Genomic DNA, 16,922 nt, shown 5'->3' on the forward strand with positions numbered 1-16,922 from the left:
GATCTTCTGTTATGTTTTATTTGTGCTTGAGTTTCTTTTACATTTTCCATGTATGCAGCCTTCTCCTGTCTTTTCGTCATGTTCTCAGCGTCCTTTTTTGCCATTACCACTTTTAACATCAGGCACAACCAATCCCTGATGAACTGCTGACCAGGCAGCTTGGTAACCAAGCTACCTTCAGCCCAGTGGTTACCATCGAACCTCGGCGGCGCAAATTTCACCGTCCAATCGGATTGCGCATTCCTTTACCACCTTCGTGGAGGGAGAGCCGTCGTGATGCCGGCGAGGGTGATACCACCAGCTTGCGTCTCCTCTGCAGTGTCATTGGTAGGAATAACTTTACAGAGTAATGCCTTTTTATATTTTATATTTTGTTTTTTCTTGTAACAAAAATGAGCTACCTAGGATTGATTGATGGCAGTCGACACGTGGGTGTACTTCTGACTCAAACATCACAGTATAAAAGGCCGTAGTCTCCTGTTTTAATATGCAAAGCGGGGGTCATACACGGAGATGCACTTGTCAAAACAAGCATGGCAGCAAGAGAGGAAAGTCCAAAAATACCATACCAGTCTTAAAACTGACTTAAACTGTATTTACATTATGTGAGTTTGAGCCGTCTCTGAAGAAAGACGACCAACATAAAAGGATCTTTCTGAGTACTCAACTGTGACTCAAGTTAAATTCAAATAGTGCCAGAAAATTAGGATTCCTGTGAACTGGTAATCAAGTAAAAGCAAAAGCAGCATAAAATTACGTGCAGAGAATCTTGTCAGACGGAAATAAACATGTACATTAACAAAATGATTGAGATTCCAATAATGTCTCTGTGTAAGTTATGTCCTCCATCTGTTAAAGCTGAGCCGAGGAGGACACAGGAAGCAAACAAACAGCAGCTGTCTGTCTTACCCTTGATTCAGTTGGTTTTATCATTGTAAGACAATTCAATTTTCATGCAGCAGACTAGAAATATTTCTCAAGTTTATCAGATCAATGTCATATAGTGTGGATTGCAGTGTGTGGGAGTCTTTACAGGGACTAGCGAAAAAATGACCAACAAAACTGCCTCAAAGTCAATAGAAAAGGGATGCTAAAATACACGATGCAAAAAGGAGAAGCCATGATACTGGATGTATATATTCAAAAAGAGAGTCACTAGACAATTGATAATACGTGGGAGAACTAACAAAGAAAGGAAATAAAACTGATGAAGGTCCAACTAAGACAACATAATGGGACAGTTTTTCCAACACTCTTGCACATCAATGCAGGTGGAACAGCACCAGCTCAGTGGGAGGACATCACTGGAACCACCAAGCTGATGTACGCCAACAACTGTGCCAATTTTACCACCAATGTGTCTGCAAGGTGAGCTCAGTAACGATCAGTGCAAGCATGTTCCCAGTTAGCTTTTTTTTCCTGCACTTTTGCACAGGTCTGGATTTAGATCCAGCTGGTTTGTTCAATCCTTCTCTGTTCTCCTGCCATATCCAGATTCTGGCTGGCAGACTGTCCACGTACGGCAGAGGTGGTGACCTTTGCCAACCTGCTGTACAGGGAGCTAATGGCAGTCCCATATATGGCCAAGTTTGTTATTTTTGCCAAGATGAATGAGGCACGTGAGGGACGCCTGCGTTGTTACTGCATGACAGATGACAAGATGGACAAAACTCTGGAGCTGCACGAAAACTTCACCGAGGTGGCCCGGAGTCGAGATATTGAGGTGCGCATGGGGGCAAGGCCACAGAAAGCCAGCTTGTTAAGGAGAGCAGTTGAACGTGTGATTGATTTTACGTTCTATAAAAAGTGGCAGCACCATGGTGTGATGGTTAGCACTGCTTCCTCAGAGCAAGAAGGTCCTGGGTTTGAATCTTGCTGTGTAAAGCAGGGGTCCCCAACTAAAATAGCAGGAGGTCCACTACCTCGATCATCCAGTCAATCTGGGGTCCGAACACTTTACCCAACATTGTTTTTTTAAATTGTTTTTTGTTTAACAATGAAATTATGCAATAATCTTTACCACATCTGTTGCACATAAACCAACATTAAGGTGTCTTGATCCATGCTCAATCATCCAGGTCAAATCAAAAAAGTTGATTCTGTTCATCTGGTCGTAGCGTTTTCAGTGGGAGAAACGTTTCGTTACTCATCCAAGTAACTTCTGAAGAAGAATGTGAAACGGGAAAGACCATCTCTGAATCGAGGAGGGGGCCTAAGGGTACATCTTTTGCCATCTTACAACGCTGTGATTGCAGCCATTCGCCAACTCTCTGTGAATGGTACTCATGGCCATTGATCAATGGTCTTTGCTCAATGGGCTTTGATCAGTGGATGTTAATCAATGGTCATGACAATTTGCATTTTAATGATCAAGAAACTGATCTCACAGTGCATTTTTCATTCAGTGGGCTAGTTTCAGTCACTGTGCAAAGGTACTGTTTGTTACGTGGGGGAAACCTGCAGTCAGCTGAGTCTAAAAAAATCACTTGGATGACTGAAAACACTACATCCCAATGAACAGAATAAACTTTTTGGGACAACATTAAGGTGCCAACAATTCACCTTAAAAAACCCTCAATATTCAGGAAAATTAAGAAGTGCTTTAAAACCGTGCAGTAAATATGTTTGACAAACCCAACACAATGTAACTTAAAACATACTGCAAAACAGTGCTGGCTCTCACTTCAGTGAGAGAAATTTGCATGTACATTTGCAGCTAGCATTTTAAACTTTGGGTGAAATGGGGTCAATGTAGTTCTTAGCCATGCATGCAAATGTTCATTAGTCAGCTGTGAGCGAATTTTGTCCATTCATCTTTAAATGTCAGATTTTCATAGTCCACTATACATGCTTTTGATAAAGCCATCTTCTTTTACTCACTCAACTGTGCACCACCAAGTCATCATTCTACTGTCAGCAAGCGCAAGCTCCCAAGCTGTAACTTAGCAATCCGTGTTGAAGGGCCCACATAGGTTGTTCTTCTTTGGTGTTTTTTTGGCGGTTGGTGGTGCAATACCACCACCAGCTGGCTAGGAGTGTGGACCAGAAAGTCACTAATCCACATAGCTGCTCATCACGCCTGTTCAAAAGTCAGCCATGGCAGCCGGCAGGAATAAAATATCTAGCTACACAGTAAAAGAGAAAATGCTTTGTGGTCTGGGGGAAAACACTCTCGGGGTCCGGATTTGGACTGGAGTCCGGGGGATGGGGAACCCTGGTGTAAAGTTTGCATGTTCTTCCTCCCACGGTCTGAAGACATGAATGTGTTGAATTGTCCTAAAGTATGGGTGTCTGTCTCTGTGTGTTAGCCCTGAGATGGATCTGTGACCTGTCCAGGGTATGCCCTGCTTCTTGCCCTTGTTTTTGCCATTTTTGTTATAGATTCCATTTGCTACACCTAGAAAGACTATGGATCATTCTTTTGTTTGGGTTTTGTGGGGATAGCGTATTGTATCATGAGAAATCTACATAAATTCCCTGTGAACGAGTGCTTGTGAAATGTTATTAGAAAAGAAGCAATTCCATATTTCCCTTTTGTGTTATATTTTCCACAGCTAATGGAGGGCATGCCTCTCTACCTGGAGTGTTCTGGGAACTTGGTGCCCATTCGGAAGGCCACTCAGCAGCCTCGTAGCTTCAGCTTCCAGGCCTTCCGAGATAACAGACTGCCTGTCTCTGTCAAGGTCTGTCCCTAGCTGCTTGTTCATATGCCTGCTTCTTTATCACTTGCTACGTGTTGCTACAGTATTGTGTGTGTGTGCGTGTGCAAAAGTGTGCGTTGTTTAGTTTTTGGATACAGTATGTCAAGGACCTTCTCACCAGTTATTTCCACTCATGAACACCTGCCGATGACTCAAACACCACATTCATATGGTGGTCTTTGTGTTTGCTTTTCACTCTCATATCAGTGATGTAAACACGTAGGTAATAGTACAGTCCTGTGCTCACTCTGCAATCATTGCATATTAAACACCGCAGTATAATTGCAATATGCTACCTTTTTACATAGATTTGAGAGATATTTGCAGCCAGTAAAGTTAAGATAAACATTAGAAATATTGGAATGTCTGGTTGTTCATCGGATCCCGGGATTCTCAGTTTCTTCAGTTAGCTTTTGGCATGCTGTGTCATGCTGAGTCCTTTTGTTCTTTTTTTATTTTCATTGTGCTTTGTTTGTTTGAAATGTAAAGGTAATAAAAACCACCAATCTGATTTGATAGGGTGTTTTTGTTTTGTGTTTTAGTTCTTTATCAAAAGCATCATAATTTCATCTGTTTTTGTTCCGCGTTAAATTGATGACTTGTTTATTTGTTCTCATATTGACCGTATATATTGTGTGTACGAGCCGTTCCGTGCCTGTCCAGTGACCATATTTATGTCATTTCCATATCACTGTTTTTCCGTTCATCTGTGTCTGTCGATGTGATAAGTCAAGTATTGTTCAGAATCAGCTTGATGAATACTAGTAGCCAAGCAACAAACAACTTACCTGTCTAGCTGTCAACTCTCTTGGGTAATTGTTTGCATGCCCTGTGACTCCTTCACTTTCTTTGCCTGCCTTCCTATCTTGCGGCCTTGCCTGTCTGTATGTGTCTGTCTCACTGTCTCTCTTTCTCTCTCTCACGGTCACTCTGTAACTGTCTGGTCTGACAGACGTCCAGGTAAAATGTGCAGGTAAATCTCTCCCTCTTGCCTGCCTGTGGACTGCTTCCATCCCTGTTTCCCCCTGCTTCTCGTCCCATGTTACTGCGCCACATGCTCAGGACAACTGTTAAGGGATCTAGTGCTCTTTTTGATTTTTTTTTTCTTCTTCTTGCCCATCTTATCTTCCTCTACTCTATCTTTTCTGCTCAATTTCCCTTCCCGCTCTTCTCTGCTCATCCTTTTCTGTCTTTCTTATTCATCAACCTCCATTCTCCTCCTTTGCCTCGCTCCACATTCTTCTATTCTGCTTTTCTTTCTTCGTCTGTCTGCCTGTTTTCTGTCTATGTCTAGGTCAGAGACAGTAACAAGGATGCCACCGGGTTTTTGTCTTTTCTGCGGAAGGGCACCAAGTACGAGGACACACAACACGTACTGTGTAACCTTAATATAACCATGCCACCTTGTGTCAAGGTAAGGATTTGGTAGCAAACATGCACACATAATAAATTGTGACCTTATCCCAATAGATGGTCATTTTTTTTCAGGTTGTTCTATCAGACTGGGGCTTATCCAATATTAGACAGTAGGATAATTTGTTATAAATGTTATATATATATGTGTTATATATATTATTATGTATTATATGTAATATTTGTGCTTATTAATTTTGTATAGATGAATAGAGATTCCTTTAAAAAGTAAATGTACAGTAATACAACTGAAACATTATAAAATTAGTTATAATACATATATATATATATATATATATATATAGTATAACACTACACAGTGTCAGTTAATCCTTTTGACAAAGGGTTGGACCATCTGAGCTGACAGGAGTTCATTTTGATCGTTAGACCCTTATTATACATTTGGAAATTTAGTTCCCTAGGATTTTTTTACTCTTGGACTGACAGACTACCTTAAAGGTATGGAGACTCCTTATTTTAAAGGTTTAAAATGTTTCATCTACTCTACTGCATTTTACCTGGATTACTATTTTAATAACTTAACTTTGCCAGGAGTCTGCCTGAAGTAATACATCTGTCTAATGTTACATTGGTCAAACATGGTGACATGGGTGTTTGTTAAAAGTTCAAAAGTTCTGTGTTTGGCGATTAATTATTGTAATTCTTTCATTTTTTTAGGTTGTTGGAAGTGAGGAGCGCAGACGAACTTTAACCCCTCTCGCTCTGAGAGAACGCTACAGTGCATTGAACGAGCCCGGCGTGGGTAAGTCCTTCAATGCCTGACCGTCAGCCCTCTCCGGATATACACACAGTGGAGACGGGCACTGAATGTTGCACTGCCACTTTACCCACAACCCTGCTTCTTACTCTGCCCTCTCTATTTTCCTGTCTCGTGTGCACGCATGGCACAACAACTGAGCCTTGGATGCAATGTACTGCTCTACAGTATCCCACTAAGTTTTTTGCAGTGCAGTTAGTGGAAACATATTGAATGTGCAGCCAAAAGATGAGCAGCCGCCCTCAACATGACCTGAAATGGCTCCATGGCACATGGCAATTTAGCCTTTTTCTGTCCTGAGTGTCCTGGTAGCTGTGACAATCAATGAATGACTTCTGTGGTTGGTTTTGCATGGCGCTGGTGTCTCCACTGCGATTTCCAATGGCATGGCAGCAGATACTGTTAGCATTAGCACTATAGCTTAACACTGAGAATGGGCAGGACCTCGCAGTGGAGCAAGACAGATGAGCCCTTATACTGGCCTGTGGTAACTAAAGAGAGTCAAGAATGCCATTCTGATTGGTTTAAATGGTGCTGATGGCGAGTGAGGGTGAATGGATAAAGGCCTTTTCTGTCTATCAAATACACAGCGCTGCTATATTGCACCTCAGTCTCTATTTAATGGTTACTGAATGCTACTGTGGTTAGCAGGAATAGCACCTGAATGAACCCCAAATTATGACCTTCCCTTCTCAAATGATGTCCTAACCCTGAGAATTATATGGATAAAAAAACACTGTTGTTGGTATTGCTTATTTCCTCCAACAGAGCAGTGCTTTTGTCAAGGTACGTATTGCAACTTAACTATCTTTTAGGTACAGATGATGAATTGGAAAAACAAGAAGAGAATGAGTCAATACTAGCCACCTCTTAATAACATTTGCTTCAACACTATCAAGTCTAAAAAGAGTCTAAAAAAGTCATAAAAAGTCTAAAGAATTCATCCCAATTAAAAAAATATTTTTTTCCACACATCAAAATCTGTTTGACTTCCCAAATACGTTTTTGTGTAAAACAGTAGTATAACTATCAGGTCATTGAAACGTCTTTTGCTTGTGTGCTGTATTACGTGTTTCTAAACTGTCTGTGTGTTTTTTTTCTCATTAGCCACAGTGAATGCCATGGAGAGGACTGAGCTCAAAATCAACATCATATCCGAACAGCTGGGTTTAAGCTGGGCAGGTTAGTCACACTGGATACTGTACAATCTATATATAAAATGGATATATAGCCATTTGAAAAAGAAATTCAAAGCCACCCTGTGAAAAACTAAATGCACCCTGACTGCTTCAATAGAAAATAGCTACAAAGTTAGACCGTGCAATGCTTATAAAAACTGCAAAAACAAAACAAAACAAGAGCACCATCTCAAACTCTACAGGCCTCAGTTGGCAGTTGTTAAATGTTAAAGTTCATAATAACTCAATTAGAAAAACACTAACTGGCTTAGGTTTGCAAAGTTACATTTGAATAAATGTCTTTTAGACAGACGAAAGTGAAATGGAGACATTTGACCGTAATCTACGGAGCCACGTTTGGAGGAAACCGACCACAACAGATCAGCACAAACACCTCATAGCAGCTGTTGAGCACAGTGATTTGGGCTTGTTTTGCTGCCACAAGACCTGGGCACCTTGCAGTTATTGAGTTGGCCAGGAACTCCTCTATATGCCAAACTATTGTAGAGTCAGATATGAGGCTGTCAATGGTTCCTGTTAGTTTAGAAAATGAGCATAATCAAGTATAAGGGCAGGACTATGTTGTAATAGACACATCACTACTGTATTAGTGTACAGTGTTCCTCGGTTTCTCAGACAGGTCAAAGAGTCGCTTATTACATACTGTTTGAAAACATCAAGATGGCAACTGAGAAAAGAGCAGTTATTAGCCAGTGGGTTAATGAGTCATGGTGCCTAGGTACATTTTTTAGATCCAGTCTATGATGTAGACCACTAAACCAAATATTAAGGAAACCGCTGCCAGTTGTTACACGTCCAGATCAGAGATCCTACTTATGTTTGTCCTTCCCATAGACCACACCACTGATGACCAGCAGGAGCCCACGTCTTGCTGTTTTGTGTTATGCTCCAACCCAATTATTTGAATTTAGCAAGTTTCTCATTATCAAAGTCTCCCATCCAAGTTGGTGACTAAGAACGAGCAATAGCTTTTACTAATATATCACAAAACTGCAGATTTGCCATTATACTGAGATTATTCACTTCATCTGTGAGTGGTTATACAGTAGTATTTTATCTTTGTAGTTGTATAAATATGTGCTTTATGTTTCTTTCTATTCTTAATTGTGTCCATTAGAGTTAGCACGAGAGCTTCAGTTTGGTGTGGACGACATCAATAGGATCCGTGTGGAGAATCCAAACTCCTTGCTGGACCAGAGCTCTGCCCTGCTCAGCCTGTGGGCCAGCAGAGAGGGCAAAAGGGCCAAGAGTAAGTCAATACTATATCCCTTTAAAATTCAGACCAAACGATTAAAACTTTGACTAGTGCAAATATTTCCGTGTCAGGGCATCCTTATCTGTGCATGTGACAGATATTTAAAAAGAAAAGTTGAGTGATAAAACACTGGAACCTTTGCCTCTCAGTGGAGAGCCTCTACATTGCTCTGAAGAACATCGATCGTGCAGATATTGTAACCTCTCTGGAGGGTCAGGCTCCGCAACCAGCACCTGGTTCTTCAGAGGAGGGCGCCTGTCGGCTCGGTGACCGCGACTCCACTCTGTTGTCCCCCAGCGTCATTAATGGTAAGATACAGGAACACATTAAACATCCTATACACAGGACATATAAGAAGGGTCAGTTCAACATTTGTTTTAAAATGAATTACCTCTTTACAGTTAATTAGCAAAGATATGCTGTGCATTCATTTTGTATTTTAGTTTATCTTATTAACCATGAGGCTGGTGGAGCAGTTACTAAATAGATTGACTTCTCTAGCTACATGTGTTGTAATTAGAGAAAACAAAGGGTTCATCGAATATGGAATAAATACTTTTTATGTTTATTGCAAGACTGATGTTCTCATGATGGTTTGTAACCGTCAGAAATGGAAAGTTTTCAGGAATTTCCTGTTCAAGAAGACTTTAGAGGCAACAATAATGAGAGGCTCAATTTACTGCTGCGACCAAGTGCAGTATCTGGTGTACTTGGTCATTTCCAAATAGATACATTCACAAAATATCAGGAAATGCAGATGTAAATGGAAAAAACAAAGCGGGACCCCACAAAAAGTTGTGGAAAAGCATAGAAAGGAAATTATTTCCTAAAAAAAAAATCTTCACTACCAAAAATCAGAGACTAAATTCTTCAGCCCAAGAAGGTGAGGCTTTTATTCTCATTTACTTTCCACCTCTGAAAATCCCTCCTTGCCTTCTCTGAGTCTGGGTAACAGCCACTTTACCTTGTCTCTGTTGCCCCACAAGAGATCACGGACACAAGGCCATCGCGCCTAGTGCACAAGCCACGCGTTATTAGACCCCCGTTTTTCAGAAGGGGTAAGTTGAAGGGAACTTGGGTTGCATGGTGGTTTGCTGCTCATGACCTGTACTGTACATGATGATGATGATGATGATGAAACCAATGATAATGATTCTCAAATACCATTTTTGAGGTCTGAGGAATGGTGTCATTCTTCCACCATGAAGCAAGCTTTTTGCAGCATGCAGTAACACCGCCTCTCCTCACTGGGGCACACATCATTTTATTTTCATTTATTTATTTATTTTTTACTTTTCTTTTTACGTTACACTTTTTCACACCTCATACTTGAGCCCTAAACATGATGGCATTTACTCTTCTGACTTAATATGAGAAACGAGGATAAGTCATTTTTTCTGACAGGGGTTTAAGTCGTTTGCAAAACAGCCAACAGTTAACGTATGGGTAATGTTCGAGATTTTATAGATTACATGTGGGTGTATGTGTGTCTCTGCGCGTGTGTGTACACATGCATGCACGTGTGTGTGTGCATACACGCCCTTGTGTGTCCTGTCTGGGATGGATACACTAGTCAAAAGTGGCGCTGGTGCACAGATGACAGTGTGCTCTGGGCCTTCATACCTTGTTTCTGTCCCTGCCTCTTTCTTTCTCTTTCTTCTGTCTGAGAACAAGATAAAATTTCACCTGTCACTTTGTGCTTGATCGACAGCAGACATTGGTCCACAGCGACAATGTCTTCTTGCAGTCTTGAAATTTTGTCTTTTCCTCGGGACCCTGTCCTACTTTCTGTCTTTTTTTTTCTCTGAACCTGTAACATGTCATATCTGCTGCCCAGCCGCCCCGCTCCTCCTCGTCCTCCTCCCTTCTCTTGCTCTTCTTCCTCCTCACAGCTCTTCCTGTCCGACCTCTGACCTCATATGACCTCATGTTGACCTCTGGGCCTCCTCTTCTCTTGTCATCTTATTTTCCCGCGCTCCTCCCTCGTTCAGTCGAATGGGGACCCTCTCCTCCTCTTTAAAACAGCTCTGTGTGTGTACTACAGTTTGTGCATGTGCATGCTGCATGCTTTGCTGTTCCAATATCTGTGTGTGTCTGTGCATGTGTGCACATGTGTGTGTTTCAGACTTAATTTATTCAAAGTAAGTCAAGTAAAAATGACGTCATATAGCCGATCTTGAAATTTATTCATACTTTTTCTAGTTTTCTTCCAAGATTATAGAGAGTAAGTTCAATATTTTAATTACACAAAAATATTTTAAAATTCCTTTTAACCCCAACACAAGATGGCCATTTGTACAGGTGTGCGTGGGTGTGTGTGTTTGTGCGTTTGAGCGCAGAGTTTCTTGACCAGAATAAAGTTTGCTGTTTGTGACATCTTTTATGTGCATGGCATGCTTTCGATGTATGACGTTTTCTTCACAGTGTAAAATATTTTCTCTGTTCATGGATGTATTTCAGTATTTTATTTAATGCTATATTAACAAACAAATGTTTTCTTTTTCTTTTTCCTGTAAAATAAATGGTGTGTGTTCTTTAATGCTACGCTATAACACATGGTCAGCTGCATAGCACATAATGCTCAACATACAATGTTGCTGCGATGCGACGTCTTCATTCATGGGCAAAATAATCACATGTGAAACAAATATTATTTTTTGGTAAGTTACAATTTGAGTGGTTTAACACTTTTTAAAGAAACGGTACCATTGTGTAATTGGTTTGGCAGTTATTATATATACAATTAAAAGAGGTAAATCCAGTAACCAATGAAAAAAAATGCCATGAATTATCTATAACTAAATTTTCTATGCAATATTTTTTTGCCCAAGTCTGATGACAGCCTTGCTGCTGACATTGTGTGAACGTTATTTGCCAGCAGGGATTTTACTGTGAGGTGTGTGTTGATTCTGGTGTGTATGGTTTTTTTGTACATCCGAGCCTTACCTGTGAGCTAAAAGTGTGTGTCCTCTTTGTGTGTTTTTAAATGAATGCAGTGTTATACATGTATGTGTGCGTGTGAGTGTGTGTTTGCTGTGGTAAAGTGTGCTGTGTAGTGCTCTTCTCTTCTGTTTCTTGTATCATGAGATTCTCTGTGGAGTTTATTTGTGCTTCACTACATTTTGTGCCTTTGACACCTGTGTGAGTGTGTTTGTGTTTCAGCAGCAGGAGTGAAGGGAAGGGCTAACCCACATTCATCTAATTCATTCTAACTCTCATTCTAATTCTGATTCATTCCCTCCTTGCTCACCTCATTCTGATGCCACCTCTGATCATCCTGGCCCTGTACCATCCCAGAAACGCACACATGCGTACCCACACAAAGGACCATTATTGCATAAACTCTGAGAGACAATTACTTTGCACAGTAAAGGTGTATTTTACCCATTACAGTGTTGTGGATCACATCAGAAAAGGTTTAGATTTTTAGCTCCATAGATGTGCATACTGTGATAATTAGTATTAGTGTGTCATTGAAATATACAGAAGTAGTTTTACTGATAGTACAATAAGGTAGAATTGCTATGTTGCTTTACTCAGTCATTTTTTGCCCGTAGCCTCATTACTACATTAAATTATGGTTAAATGAGCAAAAATAGCGGTGCATGAAGGTCTAAGAAACTTTCTGTGGTAACTTTCAGCTACGTCTCACTTTAAACTGTGTTTTGTTTCCACAGATGAACGTCAGAGCATTTTCCATTTAGTACCAAGAGATATCAGGATGCCTTCTTGGTGGGCATTTTGGTGATGTTAGTCTTTAGCTGAAACATCCCTTTAAATTCATGACTGATTCTGTTAAAAGTGTATTTAAAAAGATATTACACATTAAATGCTATTAGGGTTTACACACTTTTTTTGTATTTAGTTCATGTGTACTGTCCCTGATGCCAGGATATAGTGAGGATCAGGACAGGAATGAACATGTTTCATTGCACGAAGACATTTGAATTAAAAGTATTATTTTGAGTTTAACCTCATACTGTCTCATTCTGTGGGTTGTCTATTCGGCCCGCAACCTCACATTACGGCACAGCCTCTACTTTGTGCTTTACAGTGGTTTATCATTGTGATCTGTCAGTGTGCCGTTCAGTGTTTCATATGGGTGAAATACAACTTTACTGTTAAGTCTCTATTCATCTGAACTCACTGACACACTAGTTTATTAAAAATATTTTGTTAACGGAATTAACTAATCCAGATTTGTGTCAAAATGTAAGTGTTACCATGTTCAAGTATCACCAAAGATCAACATATGGGTTATAAGCTTCGAATTAATTTGAGTTAAATGAAATATGAAAAATATGAAATGTTTACATTCAGAATGTTTTACTTTTATGCAAGTTTATTTTGAGATACTATTAGTAGTAGTAGTATAAAGTAAATGTAAAAATAGTTTTGAAAAATAAATAATGAAAAAAAGACATTAAAATGCCACTTCATCAAAATATATTTTTAAATGTATAATTAATATATAATTATTTATCATAGAAAATAAAACAAGCTTTGAAACGAAAATCTCAGATAATGTCAAATCTCAATGAGATTACATAAACATTCTAACAAAATTTGAATTTTCTTTTTAAAATATGTATGATATAAATTAGCACCAACTACAGTGTGTGATTGTGAATTTGACTGTGTGCTTTTGTGCGTCTTTTTTGTGTTTCTCTAATCTTGCCACACAGAATTTACTGTCAAGTACTCCAACAAGCTGCATAACAAGTGTCATCCTGGAACTAATAATAGAAATGTGTAAACCAATCTAATCGGATCTAATATAATCAACGACTTAGTCTTAGTCAACGGCTTATGGTTCAGCAGGATAAGATTAAACAACACATTATGCAGTGATTCTATTTTTTTTTTTTAAAGTTACCCTTAAATTAAAAATTGTGTGTGTGTGTGTGTGTGTGTGTGTGTGTGTGCGTGTGACTTGTTTTATTTGTTTATTTTTCTGAGTGGGTGTTGGGCAGGGGATCTTTGGCGTACAGACACATGAATGCATGACTCTGATGTGCAGCTGCAGTCGGGGAGAATGCGCCAGTAACTTGCATTTTCTTCTCCAGAATCTGCAAGATGCTGCTGACTCCCCCGCAGAGACTTGTGACAAGGGTTGGAACGATAAGCGATGTTTTATTACAAGTTTGGCATTTGTATCACAGCTGCTACTTTAGCACCAAAAAAAAATTCGTACAATCCTCTATGTGTAAAATCCAGGCTTTACCTCGATTAAACCTACCTTAAAAAAAAAAAAATTATAATAAAATGTTGATGTAAAGCAAAAAAGGATGAAAATTTATACTAATGAGTGCTTCGGACAAATATTACTCAAACAGAATGAGAGTAAAGCCTTAAATTATTAAAAAAGAATATCGTGCCAACCCCACAATCAATTAAACAACCCTACACTCATCTTTCTTTTCTCTTATCGAGGAACAGTTTCTGTTCTGCAGATTCACTTTCCGAAAGTGGGAGCAAGCTAGAGCCCAGCATCACTCACCTCACAAACAATGGATGACTCGCCAAATTCTTTTATCTCTCACCTCACAAATTGCTGTGTCCCAATGACAGTTACCTGAATAGCTCTGCAAACTTGAAAAGAAAAAAATGTTTAATTGATTAGCAAAAGCAACAGTTTTTTAGTAATATCATTGTGTTCTGCCTTTTAGATCGAAAGCGTGAAAGCAACATGTTTGCTGGGATTAACTGAAAGTCAAGTCTTTGAGTCAGAATTACTGGCTTAGCATCAAGGCATCTTAATCCTAAATTAGAATTCTAAATTGTGATTGATAAGTAATTGATTAAGAGAAAGTCTTTTGTCTTTGTATATTGGGACAGAGCTGAGCCCCACTGTTTCCCTGGTAGGTTGGAGAAACAGTTGTCCCACCACCTCCCCACCCTCTCAGTGGCTGTGCCTGCTTGGTGTTAGTCTATCTCTTGTCTCGCCCCTGTTTTCCCTCCAGGTTATGGGCTGGTGCAGGAGGAGCTTCTGTCCCCGGCCTCCATGCAGTACAGCTTGCCATCTCCACTGGGCGTGGAGCCCTACTGGCAAGAGGTCTCCAGCCTCGAGTGCGCCCCTATTGCCACCACAGAGGAAGACACATTAATGGAGATGTCGGACGTTCAGGTGTGGCCAGCAGGGGTCAGCCCCTCTCTGGTTACAGTGGAGGACTCGTCACTAGAGGGCAGCAGTCGGGCTGACGACTCAGAGGGCGCCACACTCTCCTTACCCTGCAGCTTGGGTCGCCCAAGCAGTGGAGCCAGCGGGGCCAGCGGCTCCATCATGGAGCTGGAGGAAGAGGAGGAGGAGGAGGAGGAAGGGGAGGTTGAGGAGGAGGAGGCACCACAGGAGCCAGCAAGTGCACTGGCGGAAAGGGACAGGGTGAGGGCCAGTGGTGCCGTTCCCAAGGTCAATCTAAATGGCCAGCTGGGAGGTCAGAGGTCGGACGTGAGGAGAGTGGAGAGTGTGGCTGTAGGAGGAGGAACAAAAGGAGGAGGTGGAATGGTAGGGCTGGGCTCAGTGGAAGGGATTTCTGTTGTTTCAGGCCAACAGGTGTACTCCCAGAGGTGTGAGATAACGGGGCTGGGTCGAGCTACAGAGCACAACGGAGACAACCGGTAAGTCAGCTGTGTGTGATCGCCATCACTCTATATATGTTTCTTTTCCACTGCCTGTACTCAGAATTAACATATCTGCTTTCTTTGTTTCCCTTCCCTCTGGTCTATTCGCATTCTGCTTTTCAGGATGGTGGGAGGAGGAGCATTTCAACCCTACATGCCAGACAAGGACTCCCTGCAAGGCTGGGTGGGCTCGGTGTCATCAACACGTGACGGCAACGTGCCAGGCTTGCACGTGGCCCAGGAGGCTCTGCTGACTCCGGTGTGTGACACTGGTTACTCTCATGTGCTGCGTGGGCGCCTCCTGCAGGGCACGCAGCCCTTTGACAAGGGGCTGGGCTTCTCTCATCAGGAGGCAGGCCAGCGAGCTTGGGAACAGGAGCAGAGGCGGGGACAGGTCAGGTTGCAACGCCGACCACCTGCCGCTCCCTGCGCCTGGAGGGGGAACATCTTTTCCATGTTTTCTTTTTTTAATGATCAACCGGAAAGATCGTCATTCAGTTTGATTTTTCAAAAAAGAATCATCAACAGTTTAATCTCACTGAACGATCATCAGAACAGATGATTGACCACAATCAGTCACAGAACCAGAGCAGAATGATGTGTTGCATAGCTCAACACATCCAATGAAAAGCTGCCCATTGATATGATTTAACATTTGTGATTGAGAACACCTTGTTAAGAATTAGAAATGGATTTTATAAATATATATAAATTGTGGCCTTTGTTTTCTTAACAGAGAGAGGAGAAGGAGGAGTATGCTGCTGAGGCACAGTTTGTTGAAGAACGTGGAAATGCACTTGCTAGAAAGGTGAGTCACTTTGTGGGTTTTCATTTCCAGTGAATCATGGTCATACCAACATTATAAGTGTTGTGTATTTGTTATCAGTTTTGTGTAATTTTATTTATTCACTTATTTTGAGTTCAACTTTCATGGTGGATTTGCTCATTTCAGCCTAGTTTTGATTGTTCAGTTAATTTTTTTGAGTTTACTTATTTTTCATGGTGACATTTGGGTGTTTGTCACGGGCAAAATGTAAGTAATTCCAAGAGGCATTACAATGCAAAACCTTGACTCACACCAGTTAAAACCATCTAAATAAACATGCATCGAAATGTCTTTGTGCATATTGCGTTGAGATATTTGACCAAACTACACAAAGGGAAGGATTGTGACTCTGCAGCCAGTGCAGATGTGCTTGCCTGCAAAGCTCCAAAATTCAACAGCACATAGCCTGCCGGACTTTCTGAAAAGTTGGACAGGGAAGTTGCAATGGAGTTCACTATGAACAGGAAGAATTGGGGAAGCATAGTGAAAGATCAGAAAAGCAGCAAATGAAGTTAGACATAAAGGGATGGAGGTGGTCATCAACTATACTAGGTAGGCTGTTGGTCAGTCAGTATTCACAGGCTGAAGGTGTCCCTAGAAAATATCCCCGCACCATTACACCATCGACACAAACCTGAACCACTGATGTATGGCAGGATGGAGCCATGCTTTCACGTTATTTGCATGAAATGTGGTCCCTGCCATTTTTATCTTGTGGCAGAAATTGAGACTTATGAGACCAGACAACATTTTTCCAATGTTCTTTCATCCAGTTTTGGTGAGCCTGCAAAGACTTTAGCGTCAGGAGTTAGCTGCTGGTGTGGTCTTCTACTGATGTAATCAATCTGCTTAAAGATTCGATATGCTATACATTCAGCACTTCTGCATACTTTGGCTGTAATGAGCCACCTTTCCCCCTTATATAAGTTTGAAGCACTCTGGCCATTCAGGCCATTGGAATGGGACAATCATCGCTCTATTCTACTATTATTATTATTTTTAATTGCATTTATTTATTTTCTGTATATTTTCAGTTCTAGTTCATTTTGTAAAAATTCTCACTTGTTTTAGTTTAAATTTGAACTTTAGTTAAAACCTTCTTCACACCTACTTTCAGTTTTAGTTAACA

The 16,922-nt window shown here is 40.8% G+C and overlaps 1 protein-coding gene across 4 annotated transcripts in view; it reads left to right on the forward strand.

Moving 5' to 3' along the window:
* Positions 1-16,922, forward strand: part of LOC100711105 (ankyrin-1) — an 80,259-nt gene that overhangs the window by 57,661 nt on the left and 5,676 nt on the right. For 2 of the 4 annotated variants that reach the window (XM_025909339.1, XM_025909340.1), the window contains 13 exons: positions 123-327; positions 1,272-1,368; positions 1,495-1,723; positions 3,555-3,683; positions 4,996-5,115; positions 5,793-5,877; positions 7,000-7,074; positions 8,209-8,340; positions 8,496-8,654; positions 9,333-9,404; positions 14,310-14,964; positions 15,091-15,226; positions 15,704-15,775. In XM_025909339.1, the coding sequence (XP_025765124.1) occupies positions 123-327; positions 1,272-1,368; positions 1,495-1,723; positions 3,555-3,683; positions 4,996-5,115; positions 5,793-5,877; positions 7,000-7,074; positions 8,209-8,340; positions 8,496-8,654; positions 9,333-9,404; positions 14,310-14,964; positions 15,091-15,226; positions 15,704-15,775 (2,166 nt within the window). The remainder of the gene's footprint in view (positions 1-122; positions 328-1,271; positions 1,369-1,494; positions 1,724-3,554; positions 3,684-4,995; positions 5,116-5,792; positions 5,878-6,999; positions 7,075-8,208; positions 8,341-8,495; positions 8,655-9,332; positions 9,405-14,309; positions 14,965-15,090; positions 15,227-15,703; positions 15,776-16,922) is intronic. The other 2 variants (XM_025909342.1, XM_025909341.1) reach the window with 2 other exon arrangements.

This window comes from Oreochromis niloticus, linkage group LG7, assembly GCF_001858045.2.
Source record: "Oreochromis niloticus isolate F11D_XX linkage group LG7, O_niloticus_UMD_NMBU, whole genome shotgun sequence".
Classification (NCBI taxonomy): Eukaryota; Metazoa; Chordata; class Actinopteri; order Cichliformes; family Cichlidae; genus Oreochromis; species Oreochromis niloticus.